Source organism: Alternaria ethzedia (assembly GCF_023757985.1).
Source record: "Alternaria ethzedia strain BMP 0044 chromosome Unknown scaffold_11, whole genome shotgun sequence".
In the NCBI taxonomy this organism is placed as follows: Eukaryota; Fungi; Ascomycota; class Dothideomycetes; order Pleosporales; family Pleosporaceae; genus Alternaria; species Alternaria ethzedia.
In genome coordinates this window covers 670,775-690,466 of record NW_026056204.1, presented here as the reverse complement: position 1 = coordinate 690,466, position 19,692 = coordinate 670,775, and the positions used below count along the sequence as shown (strand labels likewise).

General features: G+C 53.4%; 4 protein-coding genes across 4 annotated transcripts; all 4 read left to right on the top strand.

Annotated features, from left to right (window-relative positions):
* Window positions 1-37: 37 nt before the first annotated feature.
* J4E87_005481 (uncharacterized protein) lies at window positions 38-2,776 on the top strand (the record flags this gene model as incomplete). Its single annotated transcript, XM_049377094.1, has 1 exon — window positions 38-2,776. The coding sequence occupies one exon, from the start codon at window positions 38-40 to the stop codon at window positions 2,774-2,776; it is 2,739 nt and encodes a 912-aa protein (XP_049233319.1).
* Window positions 2,777-3,876: 1,100 nt separating this feature from the next.
* Window positions 3,877-6,179, top strand: J4E87_005480 (uncharacterized protein; the record flags this gene model as incomplete). The annotated part of the gene is made up of 2 exons (XM_049377093.1): window positions 3,877-4,291; window positions 4,342-6,179. The coding sequence occupies 2 exons, from the start codon at window positions 3,877-3,879 to the stop codon at window positions 6,177-6,179; spliced, it is 2,253 nt and encodes a 750-aa protein (XP_049233318.1).
* Window positions 6,180-6,743: 564 nt separating this feature from the next.
* On the top strand, window positions 6,744-12,440 carry J4E87_005479 (uncharacterized protein; the record flags this gene model as incomplete). Its single annotated transcript, XM_049377092.1, has 2 exons — window positions 6,744-10,694; window positions 10,740-12,440. The coding sequence occupies 2 exons, from the start codon at window positions 6,744-6,746 to the stop codon at window positions 12,438-12,440; spliced, it is 5,652 nt and encodes a 1,883-aa protein (XP_049233317.1).
* A 717-nt stretch (window positions 12,441-13,157) lies between these two features.
* J4E87_005478 (uncharacterized protein) lies at window positions 13,158-15,103 on the top strand (the record flags this gene model as incomplete). Its single annotated transcript, XM_049377091.1, has 4 exons — window positions 13,158-13,340; window positions 13,442-13,798; window positions 13,855-13,945; window positions 14,013-15,103. The coding sequence occupies 4 exons, from the start codon at window positions 13,158-13,160 to the stop codon at window positions 15,101-15,103; spliced, it is 1,722 nt and encodes a 573-aa protein (XP_049233316.1).
* Window positions 15,104-19,692: the final 4,589 nt, after the last annotated feature.

Below are 19,692 nucleotides of genomic sequence, written 5' to 3'. Positions count from 1 at the left end.
ACAGTCACACCAACGAGCTCCACGCCGCCTCTTCACCATGGAGACGTCGTCCAACTCGCACCGCCGCCGCAGCAAAAAGGACCCGGACCGCGAGCGCAGCACCCACCGCTCCAAGGACAAGGATAGGGACCGCGAGCGCCATAAGAGCACCCGCTCCCGCAAAACCCGCTCGTCGGCCTCCAAGGAAGACGACGCTGAGAACCCGCCGCTGCCCAGGCGCCCGTCGACGGAACGCGTGCGCAACTCGACATCCACCTCGACCTTGTCGTCGTCGCAAACGTCCAAGTCGCACAAGATGGCCGTCGTGCCCGAGATGGGACGCCGCGGCTCGTTGGGCTCCGACAACACATCGCGCATCAGCTTACCCTACCCGTCGCACTCCAAAACATACGCCAAAGAGAGCATCTATTCCCGCGACGGTGTAGAGAAGAGGAAGTCGACCTCGACGCCAGAGGCCACAGATGGCGAGGCCTCGCCAGGCAGGGACGGCGAGCGGCCAGTCGCACCGCATCCACCAAACCGCGCACCACCCCCGCCCCCACCGCGGGCACCACCGAGTCCTCCGCTCACTGCGACCACAGGCGCAGATCTTAGGAAGACGGCCAGTGCCAACAGCATGCGAAGGAAGGACCCCGACATGATCGCGAGAGAGATGGAGGAGGGCCGCCAAAGCGTAGACAGCGGCACGCGCATGACTTCGACGGCAGGCCCGCGGATCGCGTCGCGCTCAAGTGTCAGAGACGAGGATACATTCGACGGCACAGACCTCACTTCTACCACTGGATCGCAGCCTAGCACCATCCGTGCCAAGTCTCCACAATTGGAGACGAGAACGAGGACCGTGAGTCCATCCAGCGCTCGGCCCCCAGGTAGGACATCGACCCCGGGCAGAACGTCGACACCAAGCAGGACGTCAACACCTGTCAAGATGAAGACAAGAGCGCCCTCAGAATACACACTCGACTCAGACGCCACTTCAGTCGTACAAGATCGCAACTCTTACCGCCGCAGCCAATCACCCCCGCGTTCCGATGTCTCGCCTTCTTCTGTGGTCGATTCATCACCACGTACACCTACCCAGCACTCCGTTCTTCCCTCTGTTGTATCTTCTGTCAAGGATGGGCCGCCCATGATCGAGGTTATGACAGACCCCATGTCGCGCACACAATCGGTAGATCCTAGCTATGCTCAGTCCCCAATGACCCCACCACCCCCGCCTCCTCCTCCTGCCATGATGGAAGCTCCTCGCGTCGACTACCTGCTCCAGAATGGCGGTCTGGCCAAAGCTATCCCGCGAAGTCTACTAGCGGCTATTGATGGAGTTCCAGCCTCTGCCTATTCTCAGTACACCACACCAAGGCTATCTGGAGCACAAGCCCACGATGTCCGATCTTTCTTCAAGCCTCTGCAGAATGTACTCAACAGCTACAACACCGTCATGGACACCAGTGGATCTTTGGCGGTAGCCACTGGTTATCGTTCGGTTGCGCGGCGTCTTCTCGATCGTCTCGAGAACGTCTTTGCTCGCAACATATCTTCGGAGCATTGCCAGTGCATGATGTGCTTCGAGCAGTCAGTTGTGGAAGATTCTGCAGGTGTCAACTGGGGAGAAATCTTAGAACTAGTGTCCGGACGTTGCGAATTGCCGACTTGGCCACCCTATGAGCAAGGTGCCGAGCCTGGACTGGGCATATCGTCTGATCTTGAAGCACCATGCCAGCGTATTGACGTTGATGTACCTGAGCAATACCGCGAGCACTACGAGAAGCAGTCGAAGAAGACCAAAGTTGCCGTGCAGTCTTGGCTATCAGACCAACAAGACGGTGTCCCCGAAGACGCTGACGACGAAACGTTGACTTTTATCATGCTCACCCGATTGGAACAGCCACAACGACCACTCTTCTATGCACTCTTATGGGGATTGGACAAGCTCCCAAATCCTCGCACACAAAAGCCGGACAGTGGGACGCCGCCGTACTTGGCAAAAGCCGGTTTGGCGCTACAGCGTCTATATCGACTCTACACTCCACCGCGCGACCAGCTGGTAGTCATGTATCTCATCCGCCATCCAGACATGCACAACATGCTTGCTACGTTGGCAGCTGTGACCAAACACGAATGGGAGATTCTTGTCTCTGGACGCTTCGACGGCTTCCTTTGGTCAGGCGTCGATGACCTACCTGATATGAACACAACACCTCCCCGATCAGGCTCAAGAGCAGGACAGGTCCGACCCGGCGATGGACCACAACGATTTGCATCACCAGTACCACCGAACCGGTACGGCAGCTTCAGCCCAAGTCCGTACTCTCGACCGGGATCTGCCCGCCCTGGGTCTGTCCGTCCGCCCGGCGGAGCCCCTGTGCAGATCGATGAAGAGACCGAGATTGCCGTGCTTGCCGAAATCGAGCGCGAGATCTATCTTGGTATGGAGGCTATGGAGGACGCATTTGAACAGCTCCACAACCAAGCCGAGACTGTGCGCCGTCGTCTGCGAGAGCGAGCTGCAGGTTTGTCTATGGTGGCGCAGCAGCGTAGAGGTGCTGGCATGGGTGGCATTGAAGTCAGGTCTGATACGCCAGCCAACATGCGCGACCCTGACGAAGGAATCGATGATCTGAGGAGCGAGGTCGGACCAGATGACTCGGCCAGCAACGTCAGCAACAACCGGAGAAGGAAAGCACACCGTGCACGCGAACGGAGAACACCAGCACCTGTGGAAGAAGAGAGCGAGGAGGATGTAGCGCTTGCAGAGAGGATACGCAGACGTTTCTAAGGTAATAGGGGGTTTGTTGGAACATTTGCATTCGCGTTGGGGTCTGTTTGCGGCGTTTGTTATTCTTTACGACTTGGGAACCATGGCTGATACGATTTATGGCTTCCTAACGGCCGAGATATATGGATACCCAGTTTGTGAGTGCGGAGATGGACAGGACACGCTTTCTTCCATTGTAGTGTGGCCGCGGAGCAGTTGATCGTATACCATTTACTAGGATTATATTTACAATGACGTCACATGTATTTACTTCAACATGTTGATTGGGCCTGCAGTGCAAGTGAGTTTCCGTTGTGAGCAAGACTAGGTTTGGAACGGGAAGATGGCGAAACTTGAGGCTGTTGATGGTACTCCAATCATGTTAGTCTGTCCGACAGGCGATGAGACGCATAGTAGCAGACGACCCCGCGCAACCACATTAGAAGCCCTCGAGAAGTTTGTGTGACGCGACTCATTGGTAAAGATGGTAGGACCATAGCTGAGAAGTGCTTGGGTGCATTTGATGCGATGCCGATGGTTGTCATTATACGGATCTTTTGCTTTTGGTTTGGAGCTCATTAGTCGAACGCGACGCATCCCTGCACGTTGACGCGCCGGACATGCATGTCCCTCTATGACAACAGAGCGCGAGCGGGACAGTAAACAGGCCAACTCTCGCTCGGGCGGCCCATACAACAACCCAATCTCGACGTATCTGGGGTTTCTGGCTCGACTACACCTGCCTCCCGATTCGCGCAGCTGCCCACCTGTTCTCGCTCCGCTGCGGCCCCCGCCATTCGCTGTTGCCCTCGCAATTGGGTGTTTACGAAGCAACCGCTCTTTGGTAGGTGCAGACGACATCGCCTTGTTTGGTGGTCGACTGCCACGGCCTGCGTCTCTTGCCTTGACACTGACTGACGCCTTTCTTCACCAGATCCGGCCACCAGTCTGCTCGATCCGCTCACCGACCGCCCCCGTCGCTGTCGAACCGAGTCCTTCGCTTTACCCCGGGCACCGCGCATGCGCATATCCTCAATCCGCTCGTCTTAATCGCATTCTTGCTCTATAACCAATCCGTTTCAACACACAGCCCTCGACGCCCCTGGTGCAAGGTTGCGCACATGGCCGAACTAGGCGCGAACGAGTCGGTCGATCCGAACACCCTCTACACCAAGCAGGAATGCATCGGCGGCGGTAGCTTTGGCAAGGTCTACAAGGGCCTTGACCGACGGACAGGCCACACCGTCGCTATCAAGGTCATCGACGTCGAGAATGCCGAAGACGAGGTTGACGACATTATGGGTGAGATCATGATCCTCTCTGGCATGAACTCGCCATACGTCACAAAGTACTACGGCTCCTTTCTGGCCGGCTCCGACCTGTGGATTGTCATGGAGTTCTGCTCAGGCGGTAGTTGCGCAGATTTGATGAAGCCAGGCCAGATAGCAGAGGCTGAGATTGCAGTCATACTGAAGGAACTGTTGATGGGTTTGACATATCTCCACGACGACCACAAGCTGCATAGGGACATCAAAGGTACGCCTGCTGGGCCGGCTGTATGCGAGAGAAGACTAATGTAACAATAGCGGCGAACATCTTGGTCAGCGCAAATGGCCAAGTCAAGCTCGCTGATTTTGGCGTCTCTGGACAACTATCGGCGACCATGACGAAGAAGAACACATTTGTTGGAACGCCCTTTTGGATGGCCCCCGAGGTGATTAAGCAATCTGGCTACGACGGCAAGGCTGATATCTGGTCTCTGGGTATTACCGCGCTGGAACTGGCAAACGGCGAGCCTCCATATGCCGACATCCACCCGATGAAGGTCCTCTTCCTCATTCCAAAAAATCCACCACCAACACTGCAGGGCAACTTCTCACCCGCTTTCAAAGAGTTTGTCGAACTCTGCCTGAGAAAAGACCCCAAGGAGCGTCCGAGTGCAAAGCAGCTTCTGCAGACAAACTTCATCCGAAAGGCTGGTAAGCCCGCCCGTCTGCAAGAGCTCATCTCGAGATATCAGGACTGGAAGGTCAGATATCCGAAAGAAGCAGCCGAGTCAGAAGATGAAGCCACTCCCGTGAAGAGGAAGGAGCCTGTCAATGAAGACCTTTGGGATTTTGGAACTGTGCGGCCAACAGGAGGTGGCCGGGGACCGGCGCTCGCCCCAATGAACGATGCGGGTGCCAATGCGAGGAACCCTTCGCCACAACGCAAGCCTGTTACACAGAACAGTGGTGGCTACGGCGATGAGAACGACGACACCCTCCGACAACCACCTTCGCCGACTAAACGCTTAGCACCATTGCAAACACAAGGCTCACCTGGCTCTGTGAGGACCGCTGCTCGGATACCGCTGCCAGCATCACCAGAGAAAAGATCAGCTCCTTCATTCCCCCAACCAGCCCTAGAGCTTCCACGAAAGTCCCCTGTGCCTGGCCTTTTCCAGCCTCCACCCAACAGAGGGCTAGTCACACCAACAAAGCCACAGGTCCCGCAACAACCTAGGCGACAAACACCACTACAGCACACTTATGACGACTTCGTACAACGGGAGATTGCTGCAGAAATGAGGAGTGTGGAACTCACACCACAACAGCGTGTTCCAACTCCAAGCCGCGTTTCGGTTCTACCGCAGATGACTATACCCGAAATACCGCCATTTCGTGGACAGTCTGCAAGCCCTGGTCAAAGCACTTCGCAAAGCCAAGCACCGAAGCCGTTACAAAGTCCTATTCGGGTACAACAACAAGCACCGACCCCGGCGCAAGTTCAGAAGCCTCTACCACCGCTCGTTGGTCAGCAAGGACTACCGTCTCTAGCAGGGCAGAAGCCACTTCCGCCAACACAACAGTCGTTCACATCTTTCAGCCCAAGTTCTGCATCTCGACCTGACTCATCGTCATCGTCGAACGACCCATTTGGCAGTCCAATGTCGTCAAATTGGCAGTCACAACCAAGACAGCAACAAGTCGCCCAATCACCCCCTCCCCCTCCACCACACGTCACCAAGCCTTCGCCCATGTCGCGCGGCTCCTTTGGTAGACCCAAGCCGACGTCGAACCATCCTAGCCTCGTTCAAACGCAAGGTTCTCCAACGGCGCCCGTCGAGATCACAGCACTCAGCGGTGTGGTGATACCAGCCCTTGAGGCTGCACTGTCTCGTCGTGCCTATCATCTTAGCGTTAGGAACAAGCAAGAATCGGCTCGGTCGCTGGATGATGCGCAGGGCTTCATTGAGCGCAGACGGCAAAGGCAAGAATGCCATGAGAAGGTCACTCGCCTAGTTAATGACATAAAGGGCAAATTTGAAGAGTTGGATCACTGGGACGAGAAAGGAGAGGTGGGCATGGGTGGAGAGGTCGCAGGCTTCTTGGAGGGTTTCCTTGAAGAGGTGCTGGTTCGTGTTGAACCAGCAGACGATTGAGGTGCATTTCAGTGTCGGCGTTGACTTTGGTGCTTGTGCATTGGGACGACCCTTTGGGGTTTTACGTCTGTTCTGCGATCTGGCAAGGCGTTTATTGATGGAGGTTTCTTGGGGCATGTGACCGGAGTGTAGAAGAGTCTTTTTACTCATATCCCCGGATCGAATCGAATCATTTTTCTGCTCCAGTGTATACGTAGTCTTCATTCGTGAGTTGTTCGACTGGATGGGGAAGTGTTGGTGGTGGAAGCTACGACCAATCAGCACGAAGGAGGCAGCTCGGAGGTCCGCGGTAGTTTCGTCACTCGGTCAGGGACAACTCATAACCACGCGTTCCTATACCGCGCTACACCAAAGCGCGGCGGAGACATCAGGAAGCGTCTTGAAGATGGCGTAAGTGCTGAAGCTCAATGAAGTATACAGGAGCTGACATGGTATTGCTATAGACGCACCATCCGAAGCAATGCGCTCGAGAAGCTTGCCCGTCTGTCCGCGCAGTCGCCGTCGGTAGATGCCACCCATTCCGACTTTGCGAGGTTGTTCAAAAGATGCCCGGCGACAAGCTCCATGAAACTGCAAGAGCTGGAGGCTGTCCTCGCCTTATGCAAATCTGCGCCCTATATCGAGTCGGTTGACGTCGCTCAGAAGCTGCTGACACGCCTCTCCCCATACCTCATCGCATCACACGCGCAGACGCTTGCGCCCTCGCCCAGCCTACGCGCCTTCGAGCCCGCGCCATACGAAGTTCTTACCTACAACCTCACGTGTGCCGTCCTCTCGCTCGGCCTCCGGCATGATCAGCTACGGACGCAAGCTGCCACGGCACTCGGTGCTTACCTCTCCGGCTGGGTCGCAGCAGCAGAGGAGCTCTCGGGGGAACAATTCGTCGACGATGGGGCCGACGACTACGCTGCCGATGGCGAGCTGGCGCGCGTCATGACACACAATCTCTCGCTGCTGGGCTTCCTGAGTGCTGCTGCTGAGCACACCCACTTCTGGAATGCATACGAGAGACTCCAACTCATTCAAGACGTCCGAGCAGCTTTGACGGAGAACTTCCTCATCGCATTCGAAACTGTGCTGTCGATTGTGCGTAATGCGCGCTCCCACCAGCACGGGTTGAGGGAGTGGAGGCGGTACACGAAGCACTATGCTGCTACTGGACGGCCACTTGGTGCGATGATTCTGCACGACTCTTTTCTGAAGGTCGTGTTAGCCTCTGCTTCGCTGCTGGTTGGGACCAGTGCCCACCTCACTTCGCAGACGTCCATTCTGGATCACCTGCAGACCACGCTCCACAGGAAGAACCACCAGATTCTTAGGGACTCAGCTGAGAACTCGCTGGCTGAGGGGCTGGCCAAGATTGCAGGTGAAGAGATGGAACGTCTGGAGAATGATATGGACTATCTACAACGGGTTGGATCTGCTTGGCAGCAGCAACAAGCCTCCTCTGTCAAGGCCAAGGTACTTGTCACGTATCTTTGCTGTACCATTTACGATGACGACACGGATGTCACAGACGCAGAGGTTTTGACTACCTGGCTCGACAATGTGCTCAACGATCCGGCACAGAGCGCGGACCATGAATTGGCTTCCACAGTCCTCAAGTCCATGGCCATCCTTGCCAAAGTATCGCCGCAGCTGGCGTCCAGCCTCGGTCGTTCGCTCCCTCGAGTCATTGTTCAAGCCAACTTCGACCATCGAACAACTTCCGTCGCAGCTGAGTCGCTCGCCGCGGTCTTAACTCTTCTTCCCCAGGATGCCATCATCACGACACTGTACAGTTTGGGCAATGTCATCAGTGTCGCTCCCAAACCTGACCGCAACCCATCTTCATCTCCCACCTTGAACGGCAACGGCAAGCCTGCACGTACAGGTGGTGTTTATCAAAACCAGAACGGCAGCACCATCTCACTCACACCAAGTGATGTCGACGAGCCGCACCATGTACACACCACAGTCGTAGAGACTATTGTATCTGTGGCGAGAAACTGCAAAGATCCCAAGATCACGGCATTGGCACTGTCGATGCTTGTCCAGAAGGTCGGCCGTTCTGGAAAAGTTGTGGATGCGAAGATCATCACCGATTCGGCTTTCTTGGGTGTACACAGTCCGCCTGGAGAGTTTAGAAGTTTGCTCAAGGTTTACACTAAACTCTCGCATGATGCACTGGTTTCGGACGATGTGGCTACACTCGAAGCTGTCATGGCTGCGCGTCTCAACCTCTCCAGGGAGATTTCTGCCGATGAGCCTACCTTCGAAATTTATCTTACACATTTGCTAGACACCATCGTCAGCAAGGGAGATGCCCAGGAGACTTCGCATCGCCATCTGAGAGATACTGAGCTTGCAGCTCAAGAGATTGCGCAGATACTCAAGCCTCTCGCTCTTTTGCTTGAACGGAATGCGGAACGAGCGGAGTTCTCCGAGCTGGATGATTCCATCATTGGGCTCCAGCGTGATGCTTGGTTCAATATCGTTGTCCACGGCTTCGATCTGCTGTCCGATCTTGGAAAACAACACAGGGAAGAGTTGCGCACTCTTGCACGGTTCAGCAAGCCCCTTATCGCAGAGGAGCGGCCCTTCCTTTCGGAAAGTGACATCGAACTCAACACAGTGTTGCGTCGCGGTAAGTCGCCTGAACATACAGTCGAGCAGAAGAAGAGGCTTGGGAAACTGCTTCCGTCATGTGAGCCCGACACCAAGTCCTTGAGTTATCAGGAAGCAGTCTTCCTGAGCACTGCATATCTGGTTGAAGATTTACGCGCAAGTGCTGGGGATTGCACCAAGGCGCTTGCGTACTTTCTTGATCCAAAGCTGCGAACTGGCGCAGTGGGTAATTGCATGGCTGCCATTGCAACAACGGCCGTTCGGACCTATCTGGCGAAGACGCTGTCGGGTCAATCCCACACGTTCTCCACCCCGTACCTTGCACGCCAGCTAGCGACGATATTTTCTGCCTGCTGTCATCGTATTGCCCGCGTTCAGCAAGCGGCAGCTACCTGTGCAGATATCATCATCCGCGAAGTGCCATCCACGCTATGTCAAAAGAGTGCGCTATTTGCCCTCTTAGAGCTCCTTTCGATGATGTGGTACAGTTGCCTTGAAGGCGAGACTGATGATTATACCTGGAAGTCGACCTTTACATCAAAGCGGTCCAACATAGTGGTTGAGCTGTCTGATGACTACGCTTTCCGACGAGCGACTCTCGAGGCGTTACACAAGCGTGCAATCGCTTGGGTGAAGGGAGCGCTCGACATTGCTCCACTCGATGTCAAAGGGCTTCTTCAGTCGTATCTGTCCGAATTCGATGATGAAATGACTTTTGGTCATATATCGCTCGGACGATCTTTTGCGTTGGAGATGGGGTCCGTCATTCCGTCAACTGATCAGCGCCTTGGTGCTATTGAACGCCAGGGCATTAACATCAACACTGCGTCGGACTTCATCACTCAATACACCACGAGACAGGAATACAAATTCCTCGAGGGCGTTGCTGATCAAGAAGAGGAATGGCTTCAGGGTACACCGGCTTCTGGACGGAAGTCGACATACCTCTCACGAAGCTTACACGAAGCGACGAATCTTCTAGTGGACTTGGAGAACCGCACCCTCAATCACAAGCATGTGACAATTGCTGAGCTTCGCGATATATTGCGGAGAGCGGCTGCGCTTCTATGCAGGGTGAAGACGGACCAGTCGCCTATCGTTCAGCATCTAGTCGGAATTCCCTTCGCCGTGTTCTCGAAGCAGTCCATCAAGCTGGGTATATCACTGTGGACGAGCGTTGCCAAAGAGAACCCTCGTATGGAATCCCGCATCCTCGTCGCCATTGCAGAAAATTGGGAGAATACGGTGCGCAAGCGTCGTGGTATCTTCAGCCCTGCACTGAGACACGAAGATCCCTTCTACGGAAAGCAAGAATTCGCTGCAACAGACAAAGAAGCACTCTCAAAACGCCAGCAGCAGATCTACAACCTGATCGCTCCGCACTTCCGCCTACTGCAGTTCTTATCTAGCCACTTCAGTGCCTCGAGGTTGAGCAGAGCGGACGTGGAGCGTGTTTACGTTCGGCTAATGCACATCACGCTCGATGCCATGAGTGGTGGTTGCTCGCAGCCCCTTGCTCGCGAGTCGTACTTCCATATCGTTCTGCTTGGATTGCGCATTGCACGTCACTGTACCACATTGTCGGCGACCATTAAATGGCGCCTGACGGATCGCATACTGACTGCTGCTCTGGCGTGGTTTGCGAAAGCCCCGCAATGGTCCTTTGGAGGCAACCGCCTACAGATCAAGGCTGAAACACATGTCCTTGCAGACGTGCAAGCGCAGCTTGACCTTATCGGAAAGGTCACAACTGTTACTGAGATTGGCACGAAACTGAAGGCAAAGCAAGATCTCCTCTCCTTGCTGCTCTCGAATGAGCAGACCCGTCTCATGGTGTGGTTGTTCCCACTCGATTACGGCAAGAAGCACCACTTTACTTCTGGGCGCCACAACAATACACTTCCTGATGTAAGTCATCTGTATACATGAATCGATAGGAGCTAACGTAACTAGACTGCCGTGTCTGCTCATCTAAAGACCGCTTGGACGGAGAATCCTGCCATTGCTGTACACCTCCTCAAGCGCTTCCAGTCGCAGCGCCTCAACAACGAGGTTCGATGGCAGGTGCTGAACTTCCCACACAAGGTTTTGGATGAGCCTGATGCTCTAGAGATCCTTCTAGGCAATCTCTTACCGAGCGATGTGTCATTCCAGCTTAAGTATATGCTCTACTGGAAGCCTGTTAACCCTATCACGGCCGTCACGTACTTCCTTCCGGCTTATGGCAACCATCCTTTCATTATCCAGTATGCGATGAGAGCATTGGAGAGCCACTCGGTTGACGTCATGTTCTTCTACGTATATCAGATTGTACAAACCCTTCGATACGACGTCCTGGGCTACGTCGAGCGGTACATCATCGAGACGGCCAAGTTCTCGCAGCTATTCGCTCACCAAATCATCTGGAACATGAAGGCAAATGCGTACAAAGATGAAGCATCCGAGGTACCTGATCCCGTTAAGCCCACGCTTGACAAGGTCATGGGTAGCTTGGAGTCTAGTTTCTCTAAGGAAGACCATGCCTTCTACGAGCGCGAGTTTGCTTTCTTCAACGAGGTCACAGGCATCTCGGGTACCCTGCGCTCCGTGCTGCATGAACCCAAAGAGGTCAAGAAGCAGAAGATTGAAGAAGAACTTCGCAAAATTCAAGTGGAAGTCGGTGTTTACCTGCCTTCTAACCCCGATGGTCAAGTCATTGGTATTGATCGCAAGTCCGGCAAGCCGCTACAGAGTCACGCAAAAACACCTTTCATGGCTACATTCCGTATCAGAAAGACGAGACCCGATGACCAAGATCTGGAAGATCAGGAAGACGACAACCGCGACATTGCGCGTCAGCGGGACAACAGCTACGAAACATGGCTCTCTGCGATCTTCAAAGTCGGAGACGACTGCCGTCAAGATGTGCTTGCACTACAGATGATTGCTGCTTTCCGCGGAATTTTCAATACCGTCGGTCTTGACGTCTGGGTCTTCCCCTACCGTGTCACAGCAACCGCACCGGGTTGCGGAGTCATTGATGTACTCCCCAACTCCATATCACGAGACATGCTCGGTCGTGAAGCCGTCAACAGACTTGACGACTACTTCGTGTCACGCTACGGCAACGAAGACTCGATCCGCTATCAGGAAGCGCGCTCCAACTTTGTGAAATCCATGGCCGCCTACTCCGTGATCAGTTTCCTCCTGCAGTTCAAGGACCGACACAACGGCAACATCATGATCGACGACGCCGGTCACATCATCCACATCGACTTTGGTTTCTGCTTCGACATCGCACCCGGCGGCATCAAATTCGAACGCGCGCCCTTCAAGCTCACAGCCGAGATGATTGCCGTCATGTCTGGCAAAAATGCAGCAAACCCGTACCAATCGCAGGCTTACCGCTGGTTCGAGGAACTCACTGTCAAGGCTTTCCTCGCTAGCAGACAGCATTGCGAGCATCTTTGCCACGTCGTACAGGTCATGTTGGATAGTGGACTGCCATGCTTCAAACCCGAGAGTATGAAGAACTTCCGCGATCGCTTTGGGTTGGATAAGAGCGAGAGGGAGGCGGCTGATTACATGAGGGGCTTGATTGAGAAGAGTAGGGGGAGTTATTCGACCGGAACGTATGATCGGTTCCAACTTATCACTAATGGAATTCCCTACTAGGCGGGTTAGAGCGAGACGTATGGAGGCTTTCAGTCTGATAGATAATATCGTTATTCTCGTAGAGCAACTAGAATCACGTACTTGCCTCTTGGCCCTTGTCAAAAAGCAACACATCTGCATACCACTTACGCATACCCCATCTCTTGGCTCTTTGCACACCGCCGTATCCCAGGCGACACTCAAATATGTCCCAGTCATGCATCTGCATATACTCACGCAGTATGACTCCATAACACGCAGAATAAGCAACATCAGTCTACCTCCATCTCAAAAACACTCAACATCTCACCCGGGCCTCTCGTTTCCCCCGGATTCCACGCGCAAGCGGCTAAATCAGGTATGCATATCGGCATGGAGCATGCATGGTAGGGCGCGTCTGGTCTAGCCCGTATAGGAAAGTGAGGTGATTAGTTCGCCCCACCTATATACTCCGATTGGCGGGAGGCGTTGGCGGTGACGCGGTGAAAAAAATGGGCTTCTTCTTTGCGCTTATGGCTAATAGACATTTAGATCTCTTTGTTCGTTAAGTAACCTTCCTTCAAGTCAAGTCCAGGTAGCTGTTGAATGCTCTGGCTATTGGAGTGGAATCTTTTCCAATTGTACATTCGGCGCTTACTTCCTTGGGATCGTTATGTTCGTATTTGATTATTAGCCCGACATAGTGGTTCCTAACTTTGAGCGCAATCACGCGGTTTTGGGGTTCGACTTATATTCACCATGCTGCAAGAGATGGAAATGGATATACGGAGGCTGCCCGAGTCAACCGAGGCGGGGAAAGACGAGGTAGACATGGTACAGAAAGGGCAATTGGGAGCAGCGGAAGGAATGGACGTCGAGGAAGAAGTCCAAAATGGGAAGAGGAGTAGGTTGAGGATGGTGGCTATCATCACTGCGCTTTTTGTAAGTTTGGACCTACTTACCTTCTCCATGGTATCTTCGATGAACGCAGTCCTCAATCTCCTTACAAAACCCTCACATGCAACACACTAACCACCACCCAGCTCTCCCTCTTCGTCTCAGCTCTCGACGCAACAATCGTCTCCACAGCTCTCCCCACCATATCCCGCGACCTCAACAGCGCCACGGGCTACACTTGGATCGGCGGCGCGTACCTGCTTGCCAACGCCGCTTCAGGCCCCATCTGGGCCAAGTTGTCTGACATCTGGGGCCGCAAGCCCATCATGTTGGCTGCACTTGCCATTTTCTTTGCTAGCTCGGCGGTCTGTGCGACGGCGAAGACGATGCAGGAATTGATTATCGGGCGTGCGTTCCAGGGTACGGCGGGTGGCGGGTTGATTCTGTTGGTGCATGTTTGCATTAGTGATTTGTTTAGCTTGAGGCAGCGGAGTTTGTTGATGGTGAGTTGCTTGGCATGTTGTGTCGCGGGAGTGGTCTGGCTAATAGTGGCGTGTAGGGCTTCACCGAGGGTATCTGGGCGCTGGCAGGTGGCATCGGACCGGTCTTGGGCGGTATCTTTGCTAGTCTGGTCACTTGGAGATGGTGCTGTAAGTGTCATCTTTCTCCCCTTCTTCTCTGCGAACATGCGCTGACTTTAATCCCCCCGACACCCAGTTTACATCAATTTGCCCATCAGTGGATTTGCCGCCGTACTCATAGTCCTGTTTTTGGACATCAAGCATGAGCATACCTCTTTCATCGATGGTATCAGGGCCGTCGACTGGTTCGGCATGTTCACCTTCCTTGGCTTCACGCTCATGATCCTTTTGGGTCTCGATTTCGGCGGCGTGCTCTTCCCCTGGGACTCCGCGAAAGTCATCGCTCTACTCGTAGTAGGCGGAGTGATGATCTTTGCGTTCATTTACAGCGAGGCAAAAGTGGCCAAGTACCCGTTGATTCCCATGACGGTGTTCCGCCGGGGAACAAATGTCGCCGCTTTCCTCGTCGTATTCTTCCACGGCTTCGTCTTCATTGCAGGCGAGTACTATATGCCGCTGTATTTCCAAGCCGTCCTCGAAGCTTCTCCGTTACGGTCTGGATTGCTCCTCCTCCCCTTTATCGTCACAGGTGCGATTGCCGGAGTTCTCTGCGGCCTCATCATGCACAAGACTGGCCACTTCCGTGAGATCATTTGGGTAGGCACATTGCTCCTCACCATTGGTTTCGGCCTCTTCATCTCCTTCGACGCATACACATCGACTGGAAAGGCAGTAGGTTTCGTCATCGTCGGCGGTCTGGGATCCGGAATACTGTTCGAAGCACCAATGATTGCTATTCAGAGCCAGGTCGAACAGCAAGATGTTGCCACCGCTACTGCGACACTATCTTTCGTTCGTAATATCGGCGTCGCAATATCCACCATCATTGGCGGTACCATCTTCCAAAACTCGATGAACGGTCAGGCTTCTTTTCTTCGAGACGCTGGGCTACCGCAGAATCTATTGAGTCAACTTGATGGCGACAGCGCCATGGCGAATGTCATGCTTCCTGCCACGTTCGAGAATGCGGCATGGGAACTTGCTGCGAAACAGGCCTTTGCCTCCGCGATGCGCAATATGTGGATCACGTATACAGTACTCGCTTTCTTGAGTTTTGTCGCAGGTCTGTTCATCAAGGCCGCAGTGCTGGGGACGGATCATGTGGAAACTGTCACTGGATTGAAGAAAGAGAAGGTCGCGGCAAGAGTAGAGACGGACAGTTCATAGGATGTAAGACGCGCTGTGGCGTGCACTTGCACGGGAAGGTGTGAGGTAGTCGTTGAGATGCTCGCGGCAGCGACGATGACGTCACGCCACTTGGAAACAACCCGTGGGCCTTTACGATGGGAAACCATCTCGACTCGAAATACTCCAGACACCAGCTATCTAGATCAAATCCCGATCCCTGGCCCAGGTTGCCCTGCTTATCGCTTACCCTCCATGGCTCCATTGTGATCTCTATTCTCGCGCACCGTGCGGCACACTGATTGGAGGAAGCTACCTACGTATAATTATGCGCGATGGTTTGAAGCTTCGGAATCGCCGTCGCCGATATGATCTGCTTCCTAACGCTTGACATACTTGCATCTTGCATCGTACTCTTCTGGTATCCCAGACAAATTCTGTATAGATGATGTGTGATGACGTGCGGGTAAGGCTGGCAGCGTCGGACAGGCCGACCCCGCCTCGTGGTGGCTGCAGATAGTCATCTCGCCAGGCTAGACCCCCTGTGAGTAGCGCTCGGTGTGAGCGAGGCCTCAATACTACATCACATACAGATCTCGGGAGGTTTTCGTTATAAGAGGGTCGCAGTGCGTTCAGTTCCTGGTGTGAAGAGATGGAATGCGTCATCGAGGTCTACAACTCTGCGATGGCCGAGACCCAAGAAGCGCGTTGTCTTATCGTCTAGCAAGAATACAGCATCTGATCCGGCAATCAGGGTAAGATTAGATTTCTCTGGGGTGACGAGGTGGGATGTGGGTCAACATCCGCGATAGGTGCGGATTCCCTGGCACGAGGTTCGTTGACGCCGCATGCGTCTGCGTCACACGGCATGTCCAATTTCCTGGAATACCATTGTCCACATTGTGCAACACGTCCGAGAAACGATCGATCTCACAACTTCAAAACACACCGCAATATCAATAAAGAGTAGGGATACCATTCCCTGAACCTTACGAAATGGGACTTTTACCGCGCTGTCCGGCATCACTGACCCCTCTTTCTGGCGCACAAGGCTTGCTTCCGTTGAGGAAGAACGTCATAGTTTCTGAAGCTTACCGCTGTTTAGTCTGACTTATGGTGACGCCCGCGACTCGTCGTTCACTTCAGGGGAACGTTTGGGTGTTTTTGCGCTAGCAGCGATGGCTCTCTGCGATCACAACCATAGCGCAGTAGTTTGAAGTATCTTGAGTACCCGTTTAATCATACCAAATCATCTTAAAGCATGTTGACTACACCGCCATGTACTTCTAGTCTCTCCGCCAGTATGGGCCTGCGGTAACAAACGAGGAACACGCGAATGTTCTCATGTCATCTGTGATCTTTGCTTCGCTGCTTTCGATCTACGGATGTTTTCACTCATGCGCAGAGCTGGTTTAAAAATATCCGATCGCTCTCGGTGTTACCCATGTATCTTTGCATATGCAGCCACCACCCGCTGCGATGGGCTTGGAACGGCGGGACGGATGAACTGCACCACCATCGTGCCATTTGCATGTGCATTTCAACAAAACAGGGCAGTGGAGATATGTGAGACTTGCAGAATCATGCGAAGATCCACTAGTGTGTAGTTGTCAAGAGGTAAATACCTCGAGCAACATCTCACTGCCGTCCACGCGCCATTAGGAAGGGCTGGCCATAGTGCGCCGATTACGCTAAAAGACCAAGGAAGTCCAAGCTTTCGTGATAGCATCTTACGTGCCCATACATTGCCGGCCGCGGCTTCTGTACAAGCAGATAATTCCATGGATGATTACTGCTATCCACATGAGTCTTGGCGCGGATCGACCGCTGGCCCGGTAGATTGGAGACAGCCGAAGCCACCATAGTGACGTCTGAAGCGGGTATGACACATGTTACCAAAGCTTCGAGGGCGTTGTCGTCTTGATTCGGCCCCGCCGTTGAAGCCTTACAATCGGGAACATACAGGTACTAGCGTGTTGTTGTCAGACAGCCGCTCATCACATGCGGTAAGCTTGAGCATTTGAAGACGGTACGGAAGATAACTCTACTCTCAAGCCTCGGCTCTAGTTGATAATTCTACGGCATCTCCGACTTTATGCATCTGTTGTTGGTGATTCCGTGGGAAGTTGATTTGCATTGGTGCATTTTGACAGGCAAGACTCGGAGCGACACTGACTGTGGATGATGATGTGGAAGACCGCGGCACATCGCGCAGCCTACCACAAGTTGTGATTATATATATGCTAGTCGTTAGCCAGCCCTCTTGACGCTTCGATAAACATACTGAATTATACCTGGCTTCATCAGGCAATATCATTATTCTCCGCTCTTGTTTATCCCGACCGATGATCCGTTCGCTTTGCCGGGAACTTCTTGCCACCGGTCCTTCGTCTCACTCTCAGCTCTTCCACTCAAGCATCTCTCGGCCTGCATAATCTCACCACATGTAGCCAGTATGTCTACCAGGAGCGGGGACTCGGACATCCATCCAGATCGCATCCAAGCCCGCGAGGACCAATACCGTCGCGATGTTCAAGCCAGGTCTCAGCCTCCAGTCGCTAAGAGATTCATCGATGTGACCGACTTCGACGCCATCGGTGCCCATCTTGATATGCCTGAGGACGAACCTTGGCCTCATAGCCTCGAGCTCACCGACCACAACGCCCTGTCTGACGGGCCCAACCTCACAACGATGACCGCAGATACTAGCACAGATTTATCAAGGGATCCGGAAAGCAGAATAGCAGGTGGCTCGCCCATATCTCGCGCATGCACTCCGAAGAAATGCGTCCCGTACCTTCCAATGCATGAGTACGAGGAACTACAACGACAGAAGTCAGCCAGCAGTAAGACTCTCCACAATATCCTCAGACGATCTGATGTCTAATCAGGGTTATTGTTCGACATGTGTTGGCCAGAGTTCATGCTGACGGATCGATAGAGCGACGCCGAATCTCCGTATCGACCACGATCGAGCCCGGAACACAGGACGAACATGGTGAACATGACGAAGACCACTATATCGAAATGCACAACACTCCCTTCTCCAACCATACCCCATCGCACGGCTCCCGAGACTTGACGGACAAAGAGGGTTGTAGTGTGAAGGATGTGGGGCTCAGTTCTTCAGAACCTTGGTCGCAACTCGGTCGAACTGTCGGAAAGAGCGTCTGCAGTGGCCCACAACCGTATGCTCTGCACTACGAGGGTGTCGCCGAATGAATGACCGTCACATGGAGGTCCACAATAATGGCAACGCCACTGATGAAGGTTTTGCAATGAAGCAAAGGAGACAAAGTCTTTGTGACAAGACCTGTGGTCTCGTCGGCATCGGGTTGTCTTCTGTCAGCAGCCTTGGTAATGGGGATTTCTGCTATCATTGGTTCCTTGTCGCTATCGATCTTCGGCTGAACGTTTTTGCTCATTTGACTCCGAGATTACATCGTGCATTGATAGTCGCGAGCGAACAAGGAATACATCATATCCACCTCTTCGTCCACACCTTCTAGTCACTGGTCCCGCTGACAAAAATTAACGAAAGCGGCGCTCAATTACTTCGAGATGTAAAAGCATACGAGATCTGATGCTGCGTTGAATGTTCAAGTGAGATTGGATACGGCCCAGGAAGAACGTCCTAACGAAGGAGTGCTACCCATCTGCGTAGAACTGCGGATGATCTGAAAGTCGATCTGTATCTTGTGCGAGCAAAAGAAAAGGCGCGCACCGTATATGCGCCGCCGTATAGCAGATATCTGCGTTCATCGTCCAGAAGCCCATGAAGCGCCTTGAGCTAACTACCTAGGTAGGTAGGCACGGATGTCGCTGCTTCCGAGTGGATAACATCATGAGCTGGCGGGGAACGTACCGTTTTCAGACTTCGTCGCAGCGCACTTTCTGCGTGTCTGGAAATAACGCGTTTGAAAAGCAAGATCAAAGAGGGCAGTGCGGGATCTGCACATAAGAGTGATGCGACGGCAGCGGCAGCGCCATGACCCCCGCAAGTTTCCGCAGGGCAAAACTGCGGGGCCGGGAAACGCCCTCGGGATGCAGGTGAGCCAAAATCGCAACCCCATTAAAACCTGAATCAGACACTTCTCAGAGATATCAGGGGTCTTGCAAGCTGCTAGTAGATCGGTCGTCATGCTTTCTTTCGAAATGGGGGTGTGGAGATCTACGGCTGTCAGCTGCCACGGACCCTCTGCGCGTTCCGCGCAAAAGCAAATTTCGTGCGCCTTCGACGTTCGCAATCGAAAAAGACGTTTACCGTTCATGAGCGGGGTCTTACCAGTGGTGTTGAGTAATACTAAGAGCAATCTAACCTTCTTGGTCTTTACGTACATACAGTGATTCGGTGGGCTCAAATGTTCAAGGGCTGTAAATGCATGTTTGCTAAGATGTACTTCTCTGTCAAGGAGTGATGGACGGTAAGTCTGATCAACGCAAACCTACATGCTGTAGTACATTGACGCACATTTCCAAGAAAGTTGTCAGTAGCTGTATCGTTGTCGATAATCCTACTATCAATCTCACAACAAATCTGAGAACACAATGATTGAGCATTGCAAAAGTTTTCGGCCTGTTCGTGATGTTACAAGTAGCTGCTATTAAGTATATGATGGTAGCAAGTACTA